Source organism: Takifugu flavidus, chromosome 21, assembly GCF_003711565.1.
Source record: "Takifugu flavidus isolate HTHZ2018 chromosome 21, ASM371156v2, whole genome shotgun sequence".
NCBI classification, from domain to species: domain Eukaryota; kingdom Metazoa; phylum Chordata; class Actinopteri; order Tetraodontiformes; family Tetraodontidae; genus Takifugu; species Takifugu flavidus.
This window is the reverse complement of record NC_079540.1, coordinates 2944211-2962537: the sequence shown is the minus strand read 5'-3', so window position 1 is coordinate 2962537 and position 18327 is coordinate 2944211. Positions and strand designations below refer to the sequence as shown.

General features: G+C 43.3%; 1 protein-coding gene across 1 annotated transcript; it reads right to left on the bottom strand.

The window, feature by feature from the left end:
- Positions 1-1247: 1247 nt before the first annotated feature.
- Positions 1248-18130, bottom strand: hibadha (3-hydroxyisobutyrate dehydrogenase a). The gene is made up of 8 exons (XM_057019988.1): positions 17975-18130; positions 16704-16864; positions 16392-16501; positions 16146-16267; positions 8405-8538; positions 8206-8282; positions 4192-4348; positions 1248-3647 (listed from the first exon to the last, which is right to left on the bottom strand). Exons 1-8 carry the CDS (start codon positions 18042-18044, stop codon positions 3489-3491), a joined length of 990 nt encoding a protein of 329 aa, XP_056875968.1. The 5' UTR covers positions 18045-18130; the 3' UTR covers positions 1248-3488.
- Positions 18131-18327: the final 197 nt, after the last annotated feature.

Genomic DNA, 18327 nt, shown 5'->3' with positions numbered 1-18327 from the left:
TCCCCAGCGCGCTGGGCTACTTCCCTCTGCTCCAACCCCTGGGTCTAAGGTACCGCTGACCGGCCGTGTAGCCTTCCTCTCTCGTGGCAGAGACAGATGTAGCACAGCAGGAGAGGAAAACCCCTGGGTATTTAGGACCCACCCTGGTGGGGCTGATAGGGCCGGAGCCCTGCTGTCAACAACAACGATTATTTACTGGGTCCGGCTCTTGGTGGAACCTGGACGGTGACAGATCCTGATGGAGGATGATGATCACTCTTCCAGGGAGAGTAATTAATTTAATGAAGAGCATGTGAGCATGTGCAGTGTGAGGGATAGAGTGCAACATATTGTTGTTATTCACAGGTGACAGAGGGTATCATGGGGGGGGGGGGGGGGGGGGGAGTGGGGGACAAGAAGGGCAGTTAATTGAAATTTCAAGAAAATGAGATTAGAAGATGATCACTGAAAAAACTGTTATGACAAAATAAAGGAGAAGTTTCCCTTCACCCTGCTGTTTTTTTTAATATTCTAGAGATGTATGAAAACTTTATAGAAAGAAACCACCTCCCCACAAAATACTGTAATTAGGACATCATATTTATAATTAGCTGCTCGCTGTCACTGTGACACGTTCCACGCCAACCTGCTGTCTCCCACAGAACCACCTTCGCTAATGAACCTAAGCGGAGTCAATGACTCAGGATGGGGAGGGGTGGGGTTTGGGGCTGAACAGTACAGTCTACATAACGGGAAGCCTTGTTTGGGTGTCGCACGTGCAGACACACACACCTGGGCTAAATAGTCTGGCTATTGCTAATATCTTGGCAGCGCTACTCCAGGAGACAGCGGCTCGTTACAGACTGCTGAGTCTGCTCTAATACCTGTGACAGCTCACTAATTTAGCCACAGGCCACTTAACATGGGTGTGAATCACAGGCTGCTTGGAGCCTGGCCATCCCCCCACCAGTGCTGTATGTGACCCCCCCCCACCCTCAAAAACAGTCATTTAACCAGCAAGATGATGCACCAGCAGTTACAAACGCGAAATAATGAACCCTGCTGCCTCAGGTATTTATCACAAGGCAATCCGAGGCTTTTAGACATGCATTAAATTGGGTGGGGGTGGAAATTATTGTCTGATATACCATTGAACCTCATGTTTATTGATATTTCCATTCTGTAACGTGTGATTTAAATCTGACTGCAGATGTTGTCTAATTAGGAACAAATTGAAGATGCAGGAAAAATAAAGCTCATGCTCCAAATGACATCCAGCCTCATTTATTTATCACCTATTCACATCACAACTGACATAGACAGAACTCAACATCCACATGACATTATCCCCAACGTTCAACTCCCTTCTGGACTTCCTTGAACCAGTTATTTGACTGTTAAACAGCAGCCGTACCAGCAAATTAGACGCGGTGATTAAAAAAAACAAAAAAACAAACTGCTGACGCAGCAGAGCGGTGCGGCGCTCTGGTATGGACACAATTCTCTGCGGTGCGTCTGCTGTCCTGCCACTGGCAGCTTGGCTGAGAGGGCGAGGTTTTCTGTCTCAGACCGGCTGGCTCACGACTCGCTTGGTCTTCTGGTCGCCCGCATCTCCTTCAGACGTCAGAGCAGGCCGGTCTCACCAATGCGCCTTTACAGGCCGCTTTCATGTGTCCTTTAATGAGGAAACCGCCGGCTTAGCAGCCGGCTATAAACAACAGGCGGATTGAAACACCCAGATATGAATCAGCTGCATAAGGCGGCAGGTCAGGACGGAGGCGTCGCTTTCTCTAAGGGGCATTTCGGAGCACCGCTGTCTGCAAAGCTGTTGTTGATATTCAGGTTTGAATGTGCTCCGAGTGTGGTCTGTTTATGAGGGAGGATAAATGCTTTTTCAAGCCAGAGACATGCTTTTCTTCATTCGAAGGTAGTCGCCACACAGACAAGTGCAAGCTTCCCGAAGAACAATAACGGAGTGAGTCATGAGCCCACGACAAAACCCCTGCCACCAGCGGCGGCTCACCGCAGTCTGCAACAACTGCGGCTGCCACTTAGACAACAGCAACTCCATAAAATGTCGCAGAGAAACATCAGCCCGAGGGGGAAACTAGAAATAAAACCCAAACCACATTTGTGTGTTCACCCCCCCTGTCATTTCTTTGTGATGATGGAAATAAAGGCATCATCCGGAGATTATTTCACCCCTCTGACGTTCAGTGTTATATGAGCGTCTGCTGGACAGCTTCAATTATCACAAAATCACTGTCTGGTGAAAAGCAACGGCCGAAACGCAACTGAAAATATATTAATTTTGTGAAATACAAAACATTTCACTTCAGCGGTTGCTTCAGAGCCTTATTCTATATTTGTGCTGACCATGTTGCTCCCATTTTTTAGAGTTACAAACTACTTCAGACAACATGAGTGGTTCTTTGGACACAAATGTGGTTCAACATGCTGGGAAGGAATCAATATATTTGTTTGGCTTCATTAATTCTACAAAAATAGCCATTCTTTACTACCAAACACCTACACAAAAAATTAACAGTGCAACATACATACATGTGTGATCACACCAGAACATTACAAATAGTACATCTTTTATTTGTTGCTACAGTGTGACTAAAGATGCCTTTCTCAGAAACAAAATGCACAATACATTAATACTTTTGAAAAAAAAAATTACACATTCCCGCATATATACACTATATGCAGCATAATTGTTTCAAACATTGAGGGGAAAAAATACATTTGTATCAAATGTACAAATTGTCAGTGGCAAAATAACACTATAGTTGGAAAAAAACAAAAATAAACACTACCCTGTGTTGAGCTACCCTGTAAGATATTGTGCAAACATTATCAAAAAGGAACTGGGTGCATCACTCTGCAATGTCCACAATACAAAAATAACTACAAAGATATTTCACAGGATTCAAAGCAGAAATGGTTAAACCAGTGAATATTGGACTAAAGTGCAATGAGGAATATTTGATCGGTCCAGCTTCGTGCTGGGGAAAAGCTCAGGTTTTGGAGAGTGGTGACTGGAATGCTTAATCCTTACAATACACTTGCATAGAATTTCCACCATTATCAGCTTCATAACTCAACATTTGCCCTTAACAGTAACAGCCTTTTTCGCGGGGGTAACAGTCTGAATGAACACTTGCAATCCCCTTAAAAACTACCCGATAGCATCAATAAACATAAAAGTGCACCTCCTCCTCATTTTCCACTCCCCTTTGCAAAAGCGAGACCCAGATTGTGTCTCTAGATACTGATCTAAGGTCAATTTTAGCATTTCTACCATGCAAAGGAAGACCTTTGAATAGAAAATATGAATTGGCTAATGCGATGAGGGGACACGTGTCGACATACAGTATGTTAATTGGTTCGCAAATCTGCGCCTGAGGCCGAGCCCACAATTTCTCCTGAGCATAGTGTGACAAGGGGCACTGGGGTGTGTAGGTGGTGCATATGTCTGCGTGTATTGCAAACCCCCCTCCCATTCACTGGCCTTCCTCCTCACGTAGGAACTGGAAGACAGATGAGAAGTCCTTGTTAGCGTAGCCACGGGAGCACATAACTCGGAAGATCTGGTGGGCGAGGGAACCCAGAGGGATGGGTGTCTTCGTGTTGGTGGCAGTGTTCTGAGCCAGACCAAGATCCTAGAAACAGAAGCACAGATGAATGTAATCTGCCTGGGTTTGGCGTCAGAAAGTGGCCATTTTTCAGCTCTAAGGTGGAAATGCCCAGATTGATGTATGCAGAACACATGTTGAGAGGGTATTAAGTGATACCCAGATGGACGAAACAATACAAAGACAAAGAATGACCCAGTTAATGCAGTGACTGTAAACTTAAGAGTGAAACACAGATGGGATGTTCAAAAGGAGGATGTAAAAAAAGACAAAAGAACAGTTAAAGTGACACAGAGGAGCTAATTACAGGGTGGAGGCTTTGGGAAGAAAGAGGAATGGAAGAGCAGTTATTGTATGATTGGTCCTTTTAAAAACAGAGTTAATGATTTCAGTTGCATATCGGGGCAGTAACAGTATATAAACTACTGGCTGCCTCCCATCTGTCAAATGTGTGGATTTGCTGTTTTTGTCTGAATGGATCAGAAATGAGGTCAGTCAATCTCAGTCAGGGATTGAAAACCATATACAGAAAGAGTCACAAGCGATAAAGACGACAAATGGCAGGAGTCACCTTTGCCATCAGAGTGGTCCCAAAGCCACCCTGGTAGTTGTTGGCTGAAGGAACCCCCTCCATGACACCTGGGACAGGATTGTATGTATCGCTGGACCAGCAGCGACCCGAGGACATGTTGAGGATCTTCGTCAGCAGCTTTGGATCCAAACCCAGTCTAGGAAAAGGGGGGAAAACATACCGATCAGTAAGAATGTGCATCTAACATGACTCAGTCTGTGAGCAAATCCCCCTTTAGTTAATGTTCTAATCCAGAGTGTGCTGACAACTGTAAGTGCAAAAAGTCATGGTAAATAATTTAAAAAATGACTCTAAGAGGACCATGTAACAGGATGGATGAGGGCTGGGGGTGATTGCAGTGACCCCCTCTGAACCTCTTGCTAGGCTGTAACCATTCCTCAGTGTTAATGGCTGAAGGCTTTGTAACGCTGGCTAATGCAGTATTGATGTTTACCAGCGCATCTATCCTTCATCATCCCTCTTTCACAAAAGACCAAAGAGAAATGGCTGAGGAGCAGCAGAGCCCCACAGAAGGAGACATAAACCTTTTTTGCCGATCCACGGAAGCGCGCTTTTTTTGTCGCCCTACTTTGCAGCAACCTACTTTAATATGAAAGTCAACAAATCTCCAGGCTATGAAGAGAGCAAGTAAATAAGACAGAACACATGCAGACAGAAGCTGGGAGTAAAACAAAGTGCCAACCATTACAGTGCAGAGGGTGTAACTATAGTGTCTGTGTAGTGCAGCTTTTGTATATTAAGGGTTTAAAGGCCAGTATAAAGTAGACCACATCAAGCTCTGGCTGCTTCAGTCTGCTGTTTCTTACAGGCCCATAACTCTATTCTGCTCTCAATATGACTATTAAACCATCATAGGTCCTTAAGGCCAGCAGCCAGCCAGCCTCCCCCCACCTGGCTCTTATTCTGACATTACTACCACAGATTTTATTAGCTGTCTACTAACTAATTAAGAATGGGAATTGCATTTAAACTCTCTCTGCAACTCTCCCTCCTGTCTAACCCTCGGTCGCTCAGTGTCATTATTTATCCAAAGATATTTCTAGAAATGTGATGGGCAGTGACATGTTTAGCTTGTCTATACCTAGTGCTTATATATAATTAATAGGTGAGAGTATCTCTTCACCATTCTGCCTCTTTTCTCCTCTGCCTATCTTCTGTGCTGACACCTCTCTGTCTGAGGACTCTGGGGGACATATGTTTGACACAGCACACAACCCCCCCTTCCATATCTCTACACATGCACACACACCAGCAGGCAGCCCCTCCCTGCGTTCTGGGTCAGCAGCTGAAAAGGTTACTGGCTGAGCTACAATAAAGCGCGTCCGAGCGCGCACATCATTTGTTATAGCGGCCAGAGACGCTGACAGGGAGCTGTTGTCCTCTGTTAACGATAAATCAATGAAGATCCCCTCCTGCTCCCGTTGCGCACACGCGGCCGCTCATGAACGCACAACCGTGGGTTATTAGCCGGAGCGGGAGTGGTGTTTCTCGCCTGCGGTAATTTGCGTGGAGAAGGGAACATGTCACGCTTTAACAAGATTGACATGGATAAACACACAAAGACACGGATGGCGAGAGGAGCGCGGCGCGGCGTAATGCTGCTGCAGAATACAGTAATTCGGGAATAAGAAGCACGGATGAAAATAAAAGAACGTCAGGGGAGGTGGAGTTCATTTGCAGCAGATTCTCTTTCATGAGAATGGAATATATAAGTGCTACTGAGCTCACACACACAATTACGATTACATTCATGAAATTCACATACACATGTGTCACCTACGTTGAATTTAAACAGGCTTATGGTCATAGTTCATGACTGCAGTAGGTTGATTCACCTAAATACGATAAAGATGGGCCTGAATATGAATTTCTGCATCTGTATTTCAATGGCTGCAGGTCTGGTATGCATGAATGAGTGCAGATACACAGGCATGTGAGGCGAACCTTAAGCTGTAAAAGTCTCATATACCATTCCAGGGCCAATTGCTGTCTCTCTTCTTCTTCTCCCCCTTTCATCTTCAAGTGCATCGTTAAAATCAACCCTCCCTCCGTCTCTCCCTCTGTCTCTCTCTCTATCCGCAGTCTCTTATCCTCCTCTTTCAATAACTGCTTGACTGCATTCAGATATAACAGAGGGGGGAAAGGAAGCCAAGAGGAGGGGGTGAAGGGATTAAAAGAAAAGAATAAAACAAGAAAGTAAAGAAAATAAGGAGGGTAAGAGGATGCGGGAAAGGCAGAGCATGTGTGTGCTCATAATTGTCATGCGTGGCCATTCCTTGCCCTAAGAGAACGTCATGCTCTGTTGGAGACGACTTGAGCTTCCATTCTGGATCAACAAATTAGCTCCATGAACAGAGCAGTGTGTGGGTGTGTGTGTGTGTGTGTGCGCCTGGCTGCCTGTCTGTGTATATGTAAAGAGAGGGCTGAATCACACACATATTGATAAGAGTGTAACACTATCAACCAGCATGATAAAATGATATTACCTTTTCAGGTAAACTGGACCAGAATGCTGTTTTCTTTGTGGCGCCGAGTGTGTCACACATCTAAAAATACTTGCCTAAGGCCACAATGCAGCATAGGAGATTTATGGTTGTCCCTTGTCCGACAGTCATGGTCACAAGTTAAGAGAAAGCACTTGAAATCGGAATGAGAGAACAAGCATTCTATTAATAAAAAAAGATTTTACATGTAAACTACCAAGATGCTGCGTTTATATCCTGGCATATACAACAATGATGCGCACAGTGAGGAGATGTCGTTCTAAACCTGCTGTCTCTGGTGTCGGCGGATGTAAATCTATTTCGACGCACGAGCATCACAGACTGTGGCAATGTGTAAATCTGTGTTGCTCCCTTAATGCCTCCATATTTCAGCAGCCTAGTGGGGGATTTATGTGTTACTACTCATGCCAATTTTCTTCCTTGGTCTCAGCATAGATAAATCAGCTGCAGTAGCACAGCTGCAGAGTAATTCTCACACACACACCAACTCATGTGCACACAAGCACCTTTCAAAATTCATGAACAGAGAAAAATGGGGTTTGGGACAGAAACTGCAAATAAAGGAGGTGCAAAAAAACTTCAAATTTGGATTATATTCTAATAATGACATGTGGTCATCCGGAATTAAAGTTACATTGCAGGCCTTATGATAATTGGTTTGGTCTAACTACGAATACTTCATATCCCATCATTCTTAGCTTCCAGTCTTAACAGGTTCTGTGCCACAATGAAGTGTGATGAATGATGGGACTTGGAGGTGACAGGATAGTGGCAACATGCTGGTGAAAGCTCAATCAGCAGATGTAAATCAGAGTCTGTGGCTCCACCTCCTCATCCATCTCTCTGACTCGGGGCGAGGCTGACCCCTTCACACTTTCATAAACTATACGTACGTACACAGACATTTGTAGTTCTATCTTTATGGGGACTTTCATTGACATAATATATCCCTGAGCCCCTAACCCAAACAACCCTTACCCCTAGAGCCAAAATATTCTCACTTTGCCAGTAAAATGTGTATTATTTTCCCCACTTTTGAGAATGTACAAGAAATAACACAAACCCGCATTGAGGAAGTAAGTTGCTTCCACAGAAGCAGCCAAATCACCAAATCAAATGTCTGCGAGTTATATTCAGTATATGCAGCCTGCTGTTATGATAATCATGCATCCACTCTTTATATAATAAACATTTTAACATTTCCAGATAAGACAATGCAAATACTCTCTTAATCAATAAATATTAATAATTAAAAAAAATCTATCTTTTCATATTAAACCTTGTATTTTATAGCCAGTAAAACCTGTCAGAGCTGCACGTCATGGTATGATTGTGAGCTTATTTTTCATTTCATGGCTTGGTTTTCCTCATTTAAAATGCAGCTTGCCATCAGCCACCAAACATTACATTAACCCTGCATTTGTGCATGAACTGTCTCATCCCTGCTTTTCTTTAACATAACAAGTCATAACAGTTTGAGTGAGAGTACCTGATTCCAAGGTTCATGGTCTCTGCTGTGCCAATCATCCCAATAGCCAGGAGCATATTGTTGCAGATCTTGGCTGCCTAGACAGCAGAAACAAAATGTAAATAGGCCTAAAGTGTGAAAATAAATTGATAGATATAGAACAGATACAATTCATTCAAAAGTCTGAGTCTGATTGTGCTGTTGGTTTTTAAGACTTTACCTGACCCGTCCCGACCTGTCCACAGTAGACCACATTGGCTCCCATGCAGGTGAGCAGCTCCTGGGCAGCCTGATATTCCTCCTCCACCCCACCAACCATGAAGGACAATTTGGCCAAACTGGCAGCTCCAACACCTAAAGACAGACCACACCTTTAAAGGCAGCAACGCCATTAACACATGTCTTGGGCAAATGTACAGATGAATCTCGCACAATGTAATATTTTATGAAACTATACAACATATAGCACAAATAAAGAAAAATAAATTTTTTGAACAACCACTTTATTTTAATACCCTCTCTGGTTAGACTATGTGTTTGTGTGACGAACTTATAATGAGACAGGCGCGTTAAGTATCGGTGCACCAGAGGGACAGAGGTATCTTTAAAAGCTGATTGCTGCCATCATCCATTGCACAATACTCTTGGGAATGCTTGCCTTTTGTCTTGTCATGCTCACTTTCTCTCTCACGCACACAGACACAATTCACACAGCTGTGACCCCCCCCCCCCCAACACACAGCCACACGCACACAAACACAAGGGTATCTGTGACAGGCGTGAGGGGTAATTAACTTTACACTTTATCATGTTCAATTAGGCATCCCTCCCCATGCCTGCTGGCTTAAGGAGCGTGCCATGTTGTGGGAGGAAACAGCACCACCACTGCACCCTCCAACAATCCACAGGGACCTTAATGCACAATAAAAAGCCTTATCAAATGGATTTTGTACCCAGTCTGAATGAACAAATAACTATTTTTGTCAAGGTGAAAAAAAGCCACCACCTGCCATTTGATCTAACATAAGCTTTGGAGTGTGTGGATCTGTAGTGTGGACCTGAAACCCAAATGCAAACAGCGAAAGAGTTTTATCCATTAAAACTCCATCTAAAAGAGGCATTTTATTTCCTCCACTCACTGAATAAGGTGATGCTTGAGAGGCCTTCATAGCAGAAAACAAATTGGTTCAAGCAAAACTTGTCTGGTAGTAGGTCAAATTACAGTCATACGTAGGTAATTATACTTTTAAAGCCTTCAGTCCTTCTATTCAGTCACTTATGAACTGGTAAAGGCAGACTAAGAGTCACGGGATTCCACTGTGTTTTATAGGTGTCCACAAATCCAATTTCTTTAAAGGCCTCTTAACAATGAAAGACTTATTATGTCACTGTTAAAAGCAAATTGGAAAGGTCATAACAACTGAAATCACAACAGTGAAATAATAATAGAGGAGAAGAACCTTACTTTATAATTATAGATCACCTATCCTTTGATATAAATCTATTTGTCACCTCTTTTTCTTAACTGGTGCTGTCAAGTGTGTGTTGATGCCAGTACACCATATTTGTGTGTGTGTGTGTGTGTGTGTGTGTGTGTGTGTGTGTGTGTGTGTGTGTGTGTGAGTGCTAAACTGTCAGTGGGTCATTAATGCCACATAATGAAGCCTGAGGCCCACGCAGCGGCAGCTGCCTGTGGACACACGCTTAACATACGGCAGCTCTGCACACAAATCCTGCACGCATATGGTCTACAGAACATGAACATGAAGGATTCTTTTTAAACTCACTTAATAAATAGTGAAGTAATGATATCAACATTGACTGTATAACAGTAGTATTCTTTATCAAGTATGAAAACACACCTACACACACAGCAGTGTGACAACTGTTCTGGTTCATTAGTAGAGATCACTGTTCGCTGGCGACTAAAGAGTGGATTATTGATAACGCAGTCAAAGTCCTGATCAATAATCTTACTTCAGTAAAGGAGGAGGAGTGAAACGACACAAGAAGACACCGGGGGAGGGAAAGAAGCAGAGTCGAAAGCGGAGGGAGAAAAACGATCTTCCTCCTTGTACCTCCCAGTTTCCCTCCCAACTCTCCCTCCCTCAAATTAACTAATCACCCATAATAAGCTCTTATGATCTGTAGTGGATTTCTATCGGCACTGACAAGGGGGTGATGGAAGATGCTCGCTGGTGGAAAAATAACACATCATTAGCATAAAAATGTGTGTGTGTGCAAAAGTTGGGAGTTATTAGACTGTTCATTATGCATCTGTGTAACTCTATAAAATAGTGTTTGTGTGTGTGTGTGCATGTGTGTGCGTATCAGAGAGAGAGAGAGAAAGAGAAGGAGGTTTGGGGGGGGGCATTCCTTTTTGGACTGGTCCTGTCAGAGACGGATTAAAGAGGAATTCTAATGAGGCTACCAGAGCGCCGGGTTTGCCTGGCTCATCCATCCCAGCGGGAGTGACAGTCCTGGATCGTTAGCACTGCACAACTACACAACGCCCCCTGGGGGGGTGGTGGTGGTGCAAGGCAAGGAAGGTGTATGCATGGGGGTTTGGGATGGGCGGGGGGCACAGGAAAGTACAGGATTTAACAAGATGAAAAGTACAGAAGGATGTAAATGTTAAAAAGGCACCGAAAATGCAGAAGCAATGCTCCAGTATTTATTAGCTTCTATTTGAGGAATTTGAATTGGCATCTTTCATTATTCCTGACTAGAAGTTTTCAGTGTAGTCCCAATACAGAGGTTTAACACAGTGTGTATAGATACTTGAGCTAACTGTTGCTTAATCGAGCTGATCAGACTGATCTTGGATGATTTAACCCTGACTTATTAATATATTTGCGAATCATGATACTATAATTGGAACTCTGATAATGAAAAACTGCTTAAGGCAGCAATTACATCTCTCTCCCCTGTTTTCTGCTTCCTTTTCTGCAGGACCAAGAGGATTTTTAATCATTTCAGAAAAGTCATGCCCATTTATATCGCCAAATGTTTTAATGACACCTACCTTCTCACTCTTCCAAATGTCCTTAGGGAAATATTCCTAAAGCACGCTCAACTTAGTTGGAGTTTTAATCATTAGAATGACAGTATTGTCATAGGACACAGCATCTTTCAGCTCAAAATTCATTCCCTTCAGAGACGCATATCTATATGTGAATGTCTTCATCGTGTCTTAATCTAATCGGCCCTTTTAAATTGTTTAACTATTTGCCGTGACAGTGAAACCAAGGCTGTGGAAGCTTGAGAAGATCAGAAAAGCCAGCTTGGTTTGCCCTGTTTGTACTGAACACTAAATTCATTAGCACTTCTTTCATTACACAAAAAAGAATCAACCAGAGCAATTCACGGCGGCCTTATAACCTTTTAAACGGCTGCCTTTGATGTGGGGCGTCTATGTATGAAACGAGCAAGGATCTGTATGTGTGTGCACGTGTGTACCAGGGACAGGTGGAGATCCAAGAGCTGGCTGCCTATAAGACATCAGTTTGAGATTCTGGGGCCGTTTCTCCGGGTTACGAGCTGCATGTAAACCAGTAGGCACTTTTTATTGGCAGTGGGCTTAAATTAAACGGCGGCGTATTTGAGAATAAGAGGGTGTGCAAACAACACAAAGTCACACACACGACGAGAAAACGGAATATCTATGGTAATGAATGACGCATTTAACAAAGTGTTCCAACCCCGTGTTTTTCTGCCCTAAAGGACATATGTAAAAGCACTCATCATCTATAATAGTGTTGGAGCTCTTCCAGGCGGCGTATTTTCTTAAGGGATAATGTAACTGCTGCCATTAATAGAATAAACTACTTTAGGAATATGCACATCATATTAAACCTCAACACACAAATTCAAATGAGCAAATATATACGACCCTGTCTGTTATATTTAAAGCTGTACATGTGTAAGGATAATGCACAGGCTCGGTCACAATCATATTATATATAATTCAATTCAGGAATAAAGGCCTCAATTTCCTCACTTGCAGTAAGGTAGTGGGTTTACAATGTTTACAGGCCATCCACACAGCCTCCTGTCACCATTATAGTTACAAGGCACCAAGGGCAAAACTCAAACACAAAACACAAACTGAAGGCAAAGACCGACTTCAGAAAGTCGAGGTGAAGCAATAATTCATCTGTGGGTACTTCAGCTATCTTAAAAGTTTAGTTTGCTCTTCCTTTCTATTGACCACCAGACCAGCATCATTATCATCAATAAATGCTGCATTCTCCAAACCGGAGGCCGTTCGTTGGTAGGTGACAGAGGCTGAAGGGAGCGGGAGAGTCTGCGATCAATCCTCTCCCTGGCCCAGAGAGACTCATCTTAGATCGAGCAAGTTAATAATGACCCCCAATTAGTCTGTTAGCAGTCGGGGACACAGACATAGACACACACACCCAAGTGCTTGCAAATACTGACCTTCAAACAGACAGGGTGCTTATTCGCTTTTAGATGAGATAGAGTGGCGCGCAAGTTGACGTGTGGTTTGGATTTGATGGACGGAGACAATTTATGAGTCGTGGACCAGCTGACTATCTACACACACACACACACGCACACACACAAAAACACACACACGCTCACACGACATTGGGGCAGGGATGAGAGGGCCAATCCCCAGCTGTTGTTGGTCCACCTCCATCTGGAGCATGGGCTCAAGCCCCCTGTCACCAGCCCTCCATCATCACCAGCTCTGCTCACTTAACCACCCCCATAGACTCCCTCCCACTCCCCCAATCCTTCCTCTGTGTCACCAGAACAAGTCAGTGTGAGGCTTGTTATGCAAATCGCGTCTTTGGATCACTGACTGTTCTGTAGTGGTGGTAAGCCATCAATGTGACAGACCGTGGCAGCACCACCCTCCCTTCCCATCCAACCCAATTCCTTAACCTTAACAATGTCAGAGAAATCATCAGCAACCTTCTCCACACGGTCCGCAGGCTGTCAGGCTCATCTTCTCAATTAATCCGATACTTAGACTGAATTAGTTTGGCTCTTGTTCCGTCCTCTGATCATAACTACAAATAGGACATTGCTTCTTTGGGATAGGGATATTTTTAAAAAGTCACTTAAATGGTTTAATTGTTAGACTGAAAATAAAATCTGAACTTTAACCTAAAATTTGTCCTTTCTAAAATGTCACAGTAAAGGTCAGAGATGAATGTACCTTTTAACCACAGTAGAACATATTATTTAAACGGGAAAAGAAGTAGAAGAAACTGGTTGTTGTGAAGCTGGTGGGAAAATCATTCGAGACATGAGTGAATTGGCAGCAGAAAGTGATGAAGCAGCTGGTGCCAGGTCTGGTTTGAACAAGTTCCTGCAAGCTGAAGGATGACGTTCGAACTGTCCGTAAATGACACACTGCAACTCCTGGTCTTCACTTTATGTGGTATGGATATGATTAGAGTGGTGTTGAGATTCAGTCTTAATGGGTAGTTAGCTGAGAATTAAAAGGGCTCACAAACAAGCAACATTAGCCCGAGTGGCCTCGGTCCCAAACAGCTAGACGTGCGCAAGCTTTCATCTTAAGGGACAGCCCTGTTTGCAGCGTTGGGAAAACACAGTGAAAGTTTTTGAGGGCTTTTTAAGGCCGTCGTCTGCTAGAATCATGGCAGCCCACCATGGGCACAAACACACAAACGCTGGCATTCTAATTACTGCTAAGGACCCTACGACTTGTTAGCTGGGGCTTCTATTTTTGCCCTTACCGTGCCAACACCCTGGTCCTGGGACATCAGAACGTGTTTTGTTGTGGGTCTATTTTGAATGCAGATGCTTTTTATTTATAACAAACACTGGCAAAGCTGTCTAAGAACAAGTATGTTCTGTATGTGTATTGTGCCGGCACAGAAAATAAAAGTGCATGTGTGCCTGATTATACAGAGCACATCTGTCCCACGGGGCTAAAGCCAAAATGTGCAATGTGCAAGAACAGAAACCAGCAGGAGGCCTGTAAGAAGGCGATGGATTGTTTTTTTCAACTCTAATATAGAGTTCACAGCCAAATCTGTTGATGCGGATGATATAAACATGTTAATCTGAAAAGCATGCCTCCCTAAAAGGAACCCTTCACTTGCTTTACAAAAATAGATGACTACAAAACAGAAAAACCTCACAACTTGTAAGATATTGGAGTTCGTGTGTGCAAACTTGGACTGGATAATGTTTTATTTTTAAATAATTTAAATGTTTGGCAAGCACCTTTTTGTATTTCCTATTTTACTGAATAACACACACACACACACACACACAAACCTGAAGCGTATGCCCTATTTGGGGAGAGTGCCATCTTCTGGTCGGAAGAGAGCATGCAACTTCATGTCCCATCCAGGGACGTCAAAAGTGGGGTGGGGAACTAAACATGGTCCCATGAGTTTGCTTATTCTTGACTCTACTGATAAATTATTGGATTCTTGAATTTTAGCTTTTTCTATGGCTTCCTATGGCGTGGGACACCTTCAAATAAGCTCTATATTCAATTTTTAATGCTAAAATATGAAGGAAACAGGTTTCGGTTATATTAAAGGAATTGACGGTCACAAATACCTCATTTCGGGTAAATAACTTGCTAAAAGCACTTTCAAAAACGGCTTATGGCTGCATCTGCATGACAATGAGCGTGTAGGTTTGTTTGAAAATGAGTGCGTGTGCAAATGGAAGAAGAATGTCTGCAGCCCTAGAAGCCAGAGGTACTGGGTAAATCATTGGTCATCTCAAGCCAGTAAAACAAGCTTCGCTGAGAGACGGGAGAGGAAGAACCTTCACAGAGGAGTGCACATACGCTGTGCACTGTCTATAGTATGTAAACAGTGTTAAGAGTGTAGCAGGCTTCAGGCTGTGATCTCGCGGACTGCCGTCAGGCCGGTCTCCTGACGCCAGCTGGCAAACATTTCTGCGTGTATCAAGTGTGTGTTTGTATGAGAGGAGACGTGGGCTACAGTGCGTATGCGCAAATTTTGTAATGAATGCAAAACGAGTAAGATCGGCGCTCCAGCAGCAGTGGGATACGGAGAGCCGATATACCCTGGCCGAACAAAAGTATATGTGAATAAGAAAGAAAAGAGGAAAAGAGGAAGATGGACAGTTTTACTGCAAGGTGTCTCCGTGTCTTATCTCCCAGCTCTCCTCTGCAACACGCAAGGGCAGTTTCTCTCCTCTTTATGACTCTTTATCTGACATGAAAGGCACTAACATGAGATACCCGCCATTACGGCTCCATCAACATGAAAAGCCCTGACATGGGATTCTCTGCCACGGCTCGGCCCATTAAGGGTGACTGCTGATCCTGTGCTCTGTCAAACAGCCATCACAACCAGACAGCACCGACATAATGAGGACTTAAAACCTTAACCTTGCCTTTAAGACCCCTGGTCAAAAGCAGCAATAAAACCTCAAGAGGGCACCTACCGGCTGGCCCGCTCAGTAATTACAACCAATGTGTTAGCATGAACCGAAAAGGTCCCAGTATATACATAAGAGTGTAAGATGGTAGAAAAGATAAAAACTGAGAGGGTCATTGGCCTATCATTATGATCAGTATCCTCAAATGAACAAACCCATCAGCCTTATTCTGCTTTTGATCCTGTTGCAGTACCTCTGCCCTCCGTTTATACTCTGACAGCAATGGCCTTTATGGGAGAAATAAAGCCCGTGGCACTGTTTCTCCAGACGCAGCTTATATATTAAAAACCAACTACGCTGTTAATCTTTAAACCAACTTGAAATGGCTAATTATTCAGGAACCTTTTTGTTTCAGATTTACATTTTCAGGAAGTGTTTTCAAAGGACATGAATGAAGTCATTCAGAGGAAATCAGGTAGACCAGCCAGATCAGGACAAGTGGAGCAATAAAGACCAAAATAGATAGTGTGTGGTGCAAATAACATGAAATGTTAACTTATGTCTGTTGTTTAATCAAGGTTAGCCACAGTTTCTACCTCCTGTCACCGGCGCATCCATGAACACGGCTCCCATTTTCTCTGCTGCGACTGCCATTTCTTTTGAGACAGCTGGATCGATGGTTGAGGAGTCAATCAACAGTGTCCCCTTCTTCACCTTCCTGATTGAATCAAGAAAAAAAAGGGGGGGGGGGATTTTTCTCCCATCGAGCTTCACTCTTTCCACATGAGCACAGGGCTGTAAAGGTTTATCAAAAGGACAGCGTAAAAGGAAAGCTGGCTTACTTGAGGATGCCATTTGGTCCGGTGTAAACCTCGAGGACATTCGGAGTGGAAGGAAGCATTGTGATGATGCGATCTGCTCTCTCCGCCACCTCTCCTGGAGAGTCCACTACCTAAACACCAGTGGATCATTGAGAAAATTAGTAGCACGATCAAAATAATTCACAGATAAGAGCAAGCACCTAGTAAACGTGCAGGCCTTCTGAAGGAGACTTTCACTTGACTGAGTGGTGTAAATTCATTAATATTGTCTGGTTCAGACCCACATTAACATAATCTGTGTTGTGTATTTGTGTTGTGTTAACCTAATGTTACCTGAGCACCGATGTCTTGCAGCTCCTTGCAAGACTCAGGGAAGAGATCAGTGGCAATAATTGGATAACCGTTCTTTAATAGGTTTTTGGCCATGGGGCTGCCCATGTTTCCCAGACCTATAAAACCCACCGGTGTTTTTGAGGCCATCGACCGTGACAAACCTAGAGAAAGATCACAAAGATGGCGAGAATAAAAGAGATCACAGATGTGCCACCACGATTAACATTGATACATCAAAAATCCAAACATTTGATTTTAATTACACTTGACGCACATTTACACCCAACACTGGGAAGTCTGGCCAGGCTTCGTTAATGCAATTAATCGACCTGACGGCAACAAAAGGATAAGGCCCGCAGCCCAAACCAGCAAAACTTTGCTAATTTTAAGCCCACACTGCAAGGATAATTATAAACCACTCTTGGTTAGTATTCATTAATTAGCTATCCATAATAAATTTGTTTTGTCAATAAGGAACTTTCTGAATACGATCTGCTGGTACGATGTAATATCAGAACATTATGACAGACTGCACATGAGAGGACAAGCCTATGCATGATGTGAGCAGGGAGTTACCAGCAAAAACACAACATTCCTGTACAATGCACTCTTGTAATGCTCACTGCACTACACACACAAACAAATCATACAAAAACTATATGTATGAAGCAACCTACAGCTGAATGTTAGCATTCTTCACAAAATTAAATAATGCATCTGCAAAATTTAGCATTTGGGATTGCTCAATGAAATACAAAAACAATAGGAAATGAAGCAATGAAGTCAAAACCATTAAGGTGTGTAGTTTGTGCAGCGCTAATTATTGGACTTTCTAAACTAATTTTACATAAATCACAGGAGTGATTATCTACTTATGACTACTAGGACGTTGTTACTTTAAATAAGGTGTTCCTGGCCAATGGCTGAGACTCATTTTAGAGGCACAAACACATTGACTGAACAGCGCGCACACACACAGACACACACACAGACACACACAGACACACACACACACAGACACACACACAGACACAGACACACACACACACACACACCACACACACACACACAGCAGGTGGTTAACAAAGGGACATTGTGTCAAGACACAAACTGCAATGCCAGAAAGTGTGTGTGTGTACACACATTGCAGTTTAACAAGCTAGCAGCTAACAGACCGGCGCAAACAATATGGTGCGCTAACGTTTCCTTATGAACGCTATCTAAGAAGAGCAAAACCGCCGCGACCCGACGGATGAAATCAAATACCTTACCGCATGCAGTGTCGATATTATTTTTCCGCTTTAACAATGCATTTCTTGTCACTCTAAATACAGCAGCCATGCTTTTTCCCCCTCTTGACCTCAGTATACAGTGACAGCTGCTGTCATGCCAGCCTCGACAAGCGAACTGTTATGATTGACGTCAGATTTGACCAATAGAAGTGTTCGGATCTTTCCACAGCCAATAAATAATAAGTAAAGGCGGGACATCCTGTGCTTTTCCTTAATGCTGTTTAGCCTCCGTTAAACGGTTTAATTAGAGAGAATCCAAAATCTATATATTTAAGCTTTTTAAATTTAGATTTGCTTCATATGCGTGGCTCTGCAATTAAAGATGCCCGGTT

Bases quoted from the DNA above. Each gene is read 5' to 3' on its own strand.
- hibadha (XM_057019988.1), bottom strand. From the start codon at position 18,044: ATGGCTGCTGTATTTAGAGTGACAAGAAATGCATTGTTAAAGCGGAAA. The intron at 16,502-16,703 runs GTAACATTAGGT...ACTGGTGTTTAG, and splicing joins TGCAAGACATCGGTGCTCAG to GTAGTGGACTCTCCAGGAGA. The intron at 8,539-16,145 runs GTAGAAACTGTG...GTCTGTCTTTAG, and splicing joins GGATGCGCCGGTGACAGGAG to GTGTTGGAGCTGCCAGTTTG.